The 9006-nt window shown below is 41.3% G+C and overlaps 1 protein-coding gene across 2 annotated transcripts; it reads left to right on the top strand.

The window, feature by feature from the left end:
• The first annotated feature begins 4882 nt into the window (after window positions 1–4882).
• On the top strand, window positions 4883–5753 carry LOC124462118 (serine/threonine-protein kinase ATM-like). Of its 2 annotated transcripts, XM_047013557.1 has the most exons (3): window positions 4883–4957; window positions 5011–5180; window positions 5237–5753. In XM_047013557.1, the coding sequence occupies exons 2-3, from the start codon at window positions 5142–5144 to the stop codon at window positions 5585–5587; spliced, it is 390 nt and encodes a 129-aa protein (XP_046869513.1). In that variant the 5' UTR covers window positions 4883–4957; window positions 5011–5141; the 3' UTR covers window positions 5588–5753. The 2 variants fall into 2 exon arrangements, with proteins under 2 accessions (XP_046869513.1, XP_046869518.1); XM_047013562.1 differs by having other exon boundaries at window positions 4883–5180.
• The last annotated feature ends 3253 nt before the right edge of the window (window positions 5754–9006 follow it).

The following is a 9006-nucleotide window of genomic DNA, read 5'->3' as shown; positions in this document are numbered from 1 at the left end:
AGGGGAATATACGAACCGAAGGGGGAGGGATGAACGATGGTGAAGCCCTCTATCTGATAGATACGATATACGTATGAAAGTGCATTGCAGGGGAAATTAAACGAGTGCACACAGCACGCGTGCATCGCGACCCATAGCATTTTTTAGCCTAGCCATTCTTTGAATATTGCCGGTAAGCAGAATTCGCCGGAAGAGGCGACCCACTTCTGACACGATCCCAACGCCGCACTTTTTAGCCTAGCCATTCTTTGAATATTGCCGGTAAGCAGAATTCGCCGGAAGAGGCGACCCACTTCTGACACGATCCCAACGCCGCTGCCAACAGCACGACGCCGCAGCCAGCGCCCTATGGGCATCTCGGGATATATTTAAGGGACCACGCTCGACAGAGCCGGCAGTCTTAGTTTAGACGTGGAACTAATTGACTCAAGTCTACAAGTCATGATCAATCAAGGGAGTTTTTAAGGCCTTACGAGTAACCTTAAAAGCTCAGACTAGTGAAACAAACAAGTGAAAGGATCAAGAAAAGTCAGAATAATTTGAGACGGCCTTACGAGTAACCTCTCAAATTATCCTGTAACCAGCAAGTCCTTGGAATAGGACTAAGACACCGTGTTTATGCAAGAATCGAGTAAGGTCAAACTGCTCCAGGACAATTCCCAGCATATTGGAAGGTACAAGGATATATCCTGTTACCGAAATACCAGGAAAGAGGTCGGGACTCCTCTAAAGGAAACTTGTCATATCCAACCAAGCCCATAAACAATCGTAAATAAACATACCACCAAGACAAATCAATAAACAAACCTGTTCTAATTTCACCGGGGCACAAAATAAATTTTGTTGTGCCGAACCTAGCCCAAGAGATAATTGTAAATATCCCGAAGGACGAAAAGGATCGTTACAACTGGCGCCCAACGTGCTATACTGATGAAATTTTAAACAAGACAAAAGTTTAAAAATTGAAAAGAAAACATCAAAATGGGGAAAGGATGGAGGTACCACATGAAGAAAGGATGGATGTACCACATGAAGAAGGAGGATCTGCTACAAACAGGCCAATGGATCGGAGTCAACATGAACGGCACGGTAGAGGAGATGAGAAAACAATTCGGCGAATGGATAGACAACAAAGAGTCTGATCCAGAGTGGAGAGAGGAGATAAGAAGATTAGAACTCAAGTTCACAAAAATGGCCAAACAAAAACCAGAAATAAGCGCAGCACAGTCAGGCGAGAATGGTGAGAACAAGGAAACCGAAGAGTTCAAAAAAATAAATATCGCTACGCTAGCGATTCCTCCATTTGCACCACCAAGATGGGGAAGCGAAGGAGCATTAGACAGCACCGACACAAAGAGGGAGTGGACTGTCAGATTCGATGGCAATTCCAGACTGCTAGAGTTTATAGAACAAATCGAGTGGTTAGCAGACATGTATGACATCGAGCTGGACATGATCCCAAGAGCAATGCCAGAACTACTGAAAGACAAAGCACACAAGTGTTACGTCGCAAACAATAAGCAGTGGCGATCGTGGAAGGAGTTCGTTGAGGGCTTCAAGAAATACTTCCTGCCAAGAGGTTTCTTCAACAAATTGGCTGATCAAGGGGAAAATCGCAAACAAAACAGAAACGAGTAGAACGAGCGAAGTATGGGTATGACAAGCGGATTGAGGGGAGCGACGGGCGACGGCAGCGCCGCCAGAAAAGGGAAAGCAGCGAAAAGTAAACGGGATACGGGTGGCGGCCAATGGGAAGGCGACGCCAACATGAAAAAGTGATGCAAGCCAAGGTGTACAAGCAAGAAAGACAAGGACAAGGAATAAATGAGCGCGCAGCCACAGAGAAAGTGGACATATGCGCCAAGGATTTACGGGACTTTCACCACGGATAGCAACAAGTGGATGCGTGGGTGAAAGCAGAGGGCCGATGGAAACTGGCCAGCTGTATAGCGGTAATGCACCAATATATCCCTGAGGCCGTGGGAGCTGCCTATATAAAGGCCAATTAGTCTCCAGTTATATGTAAATTACGGCACAAAGAAACAGGAAAAACCAGGCAAGCACATATCAGCCAGATGAAACAACAAATATGTGAACAAACAGATGGCAAGAAACTAGATGAACAATGAGTAAGGACGACTCTGATGACATGGCAGCGAGAAAGAAATACACATACAGAAAACAAACACAAGGTACAAGGAACAGGGGAGGGCAAATCACTCCCGAAGAAGGGGGGGAGTGTGAGGAACATTATAATTAACTATAATATCCCACACAACAAGCCAGCAACAACACAATCAAGCGGTGCAAAGGATGCACCAGATACAAGATACAGCCAAACCAAACGTACGATATACGACCGAACCCGCTGCTGATGGATCGAACCGATTCAGTATAAGTAGCATACGATCAAACGTGGCCAGTCGAACCACACGCAACCGCCGGTGATTTCGTACAAGCGGGAAGATGCGTGGGAAGCATAATGCAAGAAACCGATATACACACACATGCGATGGGCAACCAAGTCCAACATGGCTCGATCCCATGATTTCGATCGAACCACATGCGACCGCTGGCAATTTCGTACAAGCGGGAAGATGCGTGGGGGGCATGCATGCATTATATGAAACGATAATGGTTTGTGGATTGCATAGGGGAATATACGAACCGAAGGGGGAGGGATGAACGATGGTGAAGCCCTCTATCTGATAGATACGATATACGTATGAAAGTGCATTGCAGGGGAAATTAAACGAGTGCACACAGCACGCGTGCATCGCGACCCATAGCATTTTTTAGCCTAGCCATTCTTTGAATATTGCCGGTAAGCAGAATTCGCCGGAAGAGGCGACCCACTTCTGACACGATCCCAACGCCGCACTTTTTAGCCTAGCCATTCTTTGAATATTGCCGGTAAGCAGAATTCGCCGGAAGAGGCGACCCACTTCTGACACGATCCCAACGCCGCTGCCAACAGCACGACGCCGCAGCCAGCGCCCTATGGGCATCTCGGGATATATTTAAGGGACCACGCTCGACAGAGCCGGCAGTCTTAGTTTAGACGTGGAACTAATTGACTCAAGTCTACAAGTCATGATCAATCAAGGGAGTTTTTAAGGCCTTACGAGTAACCTTAAAAGCTCAGACTAGTGAAACAAACAAGTGAAAGGATCAAGAAAAGTCAGAATAATTTGAGACGGCCTTACGAGTAACCTCTCAAATTATCCTGTAACCAGCAAGTCCTTGGAATAGGACTAAGACACCGTGTTTATGCAAGAATCGAGTAAGGTCAAACTGCTCCAGGACAATTCCCAGCATATTGGAAGGTACAAGGATATATCCTGTTACCGAAATACCAGGAAAGAGGTCGGGACTCCTCTAAAGGAAACTTGTCATATCCAACCAAGCCCATAAACAATCGTAAATAAACATACCACCAAGACAAATCAATAAACAAACCTGTTCTAATTTCACCGGGGCACAAAATAAATTTTGTTGTGCCGAACCTAGCCCAAGAGATAATTGTAAATATCCCGAAGGACGAAAAGGATCGTTACAGTAGAGTGAGCGAGATAGCATATGGTTATGAGGCATGTTAAACAAATTTAATAGACATACATTTGGTTTTCGAAATTTGAAATATTTGTTTCACCTGGTGTATGGTATACCCAAGTCGGCGAGACGACTTACTTACTTCATTTTTATACCCTTGCAGAGGGTATTATAAAATTGGTCAGATGTTTGTAACGCACAGAAGGAGACGTTTCCGACCCCATAAAGTATATATATTCTTGATCAGCATGAGAAGCTAAGTCGATATAGCCATGTCCGTCTGTCCGTCTGTCCGTCGGTGCGTACGCGTTTTACTCAGCCATCTTAAGAGCTATCGGGATGAAATTTTTTTTGGGAGCTTTTTTTTACCCGGGTGAGATAAAGTATGAAAATCTTTGGGATCGGACCACTATATCATATAGCTCTAGAAGAAACATTTTTGCAAAAATTGGAGTATCCCCATGAAATTTACCAATATGATAGTAATAGATATAAAATCTCAGATCCCAAAATTTGAATCTGATCCGATAAATAGAACACAAGTTACAGTCAATATAAATCGGTTCAAACGCTGCCGGCAGCGCTGCTTGCTGCCTACTACTGCCATCATCAAATCAACAGAGCACACGCATACACACACAGACGCAACGCTACATGAACTGTATGTGTATGCGTGCCGTGCTTTGCTTAGAAAATGATGGAAGAAGAAAAACTTGTGGTAAAAAGAGAAATAATATTTTGTTTGTGTATTGATGAATTGAGTTGCAGGGAAAGAAATTTCAAAAAGGAAAAATATTATTGCCAAGTATACTGCAAGGGTATATAAACTTCGGCATAGCCGAAGTTAGCTTCTTTGATATTTTATATAAACATAAACAGCTCTGTGTAGACATTATGAAAAGCAATGGCGTGTAGTCGTGGGCCCACTTACGACAGCATCATAATCAAGGGACAGAGCGAGACTATGAGATATTCTGGCGGCTAGGTCAGTGGACGAATTGGTCGATCATCACAATAGTCTATGTGACATTGGACGGGCGTCTGTTAATTTGGAGCAAGAGTTTAAGAAATATCACTGCTTGGCCCTTAAGAGCATTAAAAATCGTGAGGAGGAAAATAGTCGGTGATCGATTTGAAGTGCCTATCAAAGCGTACTGGACATTTTGCAGGACATCAGTAGGGAGTGCCTACAAATTGTGTACAAATACATGACCTGATTACGCACACCGACACAGGTAGAAGATTTTTGTCAGGTTCGAACGCGATTTACTTTTGGGAATATCACTTCTTTTAATTTTAATTCAATATTTATCCTGCAAACAGAATCAGTTTGCAACTCAATTATCCACTTCCAATTCGGAGCAACTGTTTAACAAAAGGCAAACGGAACTGGATCTGAAATATGGTAATTTCGCTTGCAAAGAGTAAACTATCTCACATCAAATTGCCTTTTTTAAGATGGCCGGAACGCGAGCTAGTCGTAGATGCAACGGTCTTACAAGGAGAGTCCCATATATATGTATCTGCTGAAAGGAATTGCTGAATGTTAAAGTGCTGGGAAGTTAAATCTAGCCAGCAAGTATATAGCCATGCTACGCGATCTAACTGGAATAAATGAATTGTCCAAGGTAAGGCTAAATTATATTAGTTTCTATTTTGAGTAACTTAGTCAATGCCTTTTCAGACAACCATGTTGTTAGAAGATGCTGATGTTAACATAAGGACTGGTAATCACAGAATAGCCAAGGCCATTCTAAATAATATGGAGGCAAACAAGGAGTTCAAGTATTACTTACAGCGTGTTCCAGCGTTGCGCATGCGGGGCAAATTTTTCATGGACTCTAATGCAGGAAGTCTATCATCCGTGCTTCATTTGAAATTAAATGCTTCTCTCAAACTGCTTAACGATTTTGTCGAACATAAGGATACGTTGCAGGAAAAATTTCCACAAATTTTTATATGGCAAGAGTTTGCTGCTTTTGAGAATGAGCTTCGTAAGCCTGCCTATGCGAAAATAGCCAAATATGCGGATTGAGAACATCAACAGCTGCATCTACAATCTAACTCGTAAAACGACATTGTTACCAGTTACTTAATGCGAATTGTTGTTTCTTTTACAATAAAAGAAAATTAAAGTGCGAAAAGGTCATATTAATCTTAAACTTAATCTTAAAACGATAAACTATTTAGTATGATAGGTCGTAGGACATAAAATATATTTGATTAGAGAGAGCGTTAGTAAACCAACCAAAACCAAATTTATAAACCAAATAATATTGAACATTTTTAATAGTAGCTGTTGGTGTTTAGATTATATAAAATAAGCTAACATTAAGCCAATTATAATATAGAACGAATGGAAATGTATGTCAATGTTAAGTATGTAACCCGATTATAGATATCGATGGCTCATCAGTCATAAGTAGATCTGATATGGTCAGCAGTAAACAATAAAGACCTAGTTAATCAATAAAAACGTACTTTGCTGACCTAACACTATGCACTGGTGAGCTCGCTATTTTGTACTATAAAAGAAATGCATTATTCTTAGTAAGATCAGATACCAATTGTAGCTACATCGGGTGTGCATCGCTGTGTCTTTGGCCCCCATCTCTACCTTTGTAATCTCACTCCGAGGTCCACCCAATTTATGTGTTGGTTGCGACAACCTTTAGTCACTGGTTTATGTGCTAGTGCCTAGATATATATATAAATAAATAAACATTTAATAACTTCAAGAAACACTAACGTCTTTCATTGAACATTTTGGTGACCCCGACATTGGCGGCTCCAAGTTAAAAGAATAACAGACTTGGTGAAACCGTCATCAAGCGAGAACATTTGGTCAACTCAGGCGACCAATCTCTCAACAAAAAGGAAACTGGTCAACTAGGCGACTACTTTCTTTGCACGCTTTGGACACGACAATCCTAAGCGAGGGCACAAATTGATGAACATCTCACATCAATCTGGGGTCCCGACTAAAAACATCGCAATTGATTAACTTGGCAATCATTGCGTAGCCACCTTGGCGAATAAAAAAGATTTATTGGAAAACTAGGAGTTGGTTTTCCGCAACGGGGTAGCAGTGCATACCCATTGAATAAAAGTTGATCAACTAGGCGATCACTTTATAAAAAACATTTAACAACGATTTGTGTCAACGAGGCGACCAAATCATAAAAAGTTATTTTTATATAAAAAATAAAGTTTGATCAACTCAACTCTGTTGCATTCCCTGGCGTCAGCAATATCTGACCTAGTTAACTCGGTCAGTAACCCAGGTAGTACGCACGAGTATAGATTTTGGCATTGATCAGCAATTTTTTAAACAAAGAAAAGAAACTCAAAAAATTGGTTTCACTGTCGTGGCAGTTATCAGTGTAAAAGAATAGGTATATTGGAAATAAAAATAAAAAATAAATAAAAATAAAACTATTGTTAAAACACTAATCAAAAGGCAACTTCGATTTATTTCTTATTCTTATTTGTGCTACACTTGACCAATTTTAGGAACGAGTCGGAGCGTTCCCTGTCTTTGACAAAATAAATAAACTCCCATCGGGTCAAGTACTAGTACAGATAAGCAATTACATAAGAATATAAAAGAACATGGAGGAGTTTTATAAACAGCAGACAGAACGAGGAGAGGCAATCCAGGCCTTTATTCGGAATACCAAAAAAGATTCTTTCGCCAGGAAAACGAAGCCATCTTATTTCGAGGAGAAACTTGAGCTCCTGGAATACATGTGGGAGAACTTCGAGAAAAGTCATCAGGAGTTGATGGACAAATTAAATAACGTGCCAACTGAAGATGACTACTTTGTAACGGACTATTTCAGCAAAATGAAGACGGTTGTATCTAATATAGTGGAAGATTGGAAGGACCATTTGGCAAAAATAAAGCTAGAGAGACAAGCTCGCCAACGAGAGGAAGAGCGAGTCATGATCAAACCACTGGTTCGTAAGCAAAGTGCTCTGCTGGAGTCATTGTCAAGGACATAAGGACAAATTGTGCCTGAAGATAAAATGACTTACAAATCGGTAGTCGACAAATTATGGATGCAAATTGAAGAAATCCATTATGAGATTCATCGGCTAGCTGAAGATCCAGCCGAAGCCGGATATAATATAGCTACGTTTGTGGCCGCAGAAAATACAATGCTGAAATTCTGTGTGGCACCAGCAGAAAATGTAGTGATACAATCACCACCTGTATTGCAATCGATACAATCATTGCAACTACCCAAAATTCCCATTCCAAAATTTGATGGGGATTATCTGAAATGGTAACAATTTCATGACATCTATAAAAAGGTGGTTCATGAGTCAAATGTATCCACGATAGAGAAAATGTGGTACTTAAAATCAAACCTTTCTGAAGCAGAGAGATTGATACGGCACCTGGAATTAACAAAAGCCAATTACAACACTGCTTGGTCAGTGTTGCAGGAACGTTTTAATAACAAACGAGTTCTAGTAACAGCCATACTGGCAAAGCTGTTTGATCACCCAAATGTGGGAAATGACGCAGCTTCTATAAAGAATTTGCATGATAACTTTTTTGAATCATTGCAAGCCTTAAAAAATGTAGGCGTCAATATGGAATCGTCAGATGCTGTCATAATGTTTCATATGACAAGAAAATTGGATAGATTCAACCACGCACTATATGAGCAATCTCTTTCCAACACAAGGGATCTGCAGGAAGTAAAGGACTTCCTATCCTTCTTGGAACAGCGCTTCCTAACATTAGAGGCGATTGGGAAACCAAGAAACGAAAATCGCAGCATTGAAAAACCAAGTCCAAGGAAGACATGCGCAACAGCATCTGGGACAAACAGTACCCTGTGTGCTTTCTGCGAAAGAGCAAAGCACAAACTCTTCCAATGTGAAAAGTTCAAAATCAAATCCGCAGCAGAGCGGCTTAATTGGGTGCAGAAACACAAATTGTGTGTCAATTGCTTCAAGCCGGACCATATGGCAAAATATTGCTCTTGGAGGGGATGCTTTAAATGCGATAAAAAACATAACACAATGTTGCATTTAGAAACAGGCAACCAAATTGCTACATCTGCTTCTGCAGCTTCTGCGTATGGAATTGGCAGAAAATACACCCTGTTGGCAACGGCCAAGGTAGTGGTAAAAGGGATCAATGAAAGGAAAGGAGAATTTCGAGCACTCCTGGATAGCGGCTCTCAAGTAAATCTCGTCTCAGAGAGGCTGGTAAAGAAGTTATCGTTAAAAATTAGCGAGACTCATGTGCATATAAATGGAGTGGGTGGTCAACCACAGATAAGCAAGGCACGAGTAAGCTTGGTTGTAAGGTCAAGATACAACAAGTTCGCAATGCTAGTTGAGGCATTTGTATTGCCACACATAATAGGTGACCAACCCACAGAACAAATAACGCAGAAAGTCACATTACCAGACAACATTCAATTAGCGGACCCA

This window comes from Drosophila willistoni, chromosome 3R (genome assembly GCF_018902025.1).
Source record: "Drosophila willistoni isolate 14030-0811.24 chromosome 3R, UCI_dwil_1.1, whole genome shotgun sequence".
Lineage (NCBI taxonomy): Eukaryota > Metazoa > Arthropoda > Insecta > Diptera > Drosophilidae > Drosophila > Drosophila willistoni.
Note: the sequence above shows the minus strand (reverse complement) of the source record. Positions and strands in the feature narration are given on the sequence as shown.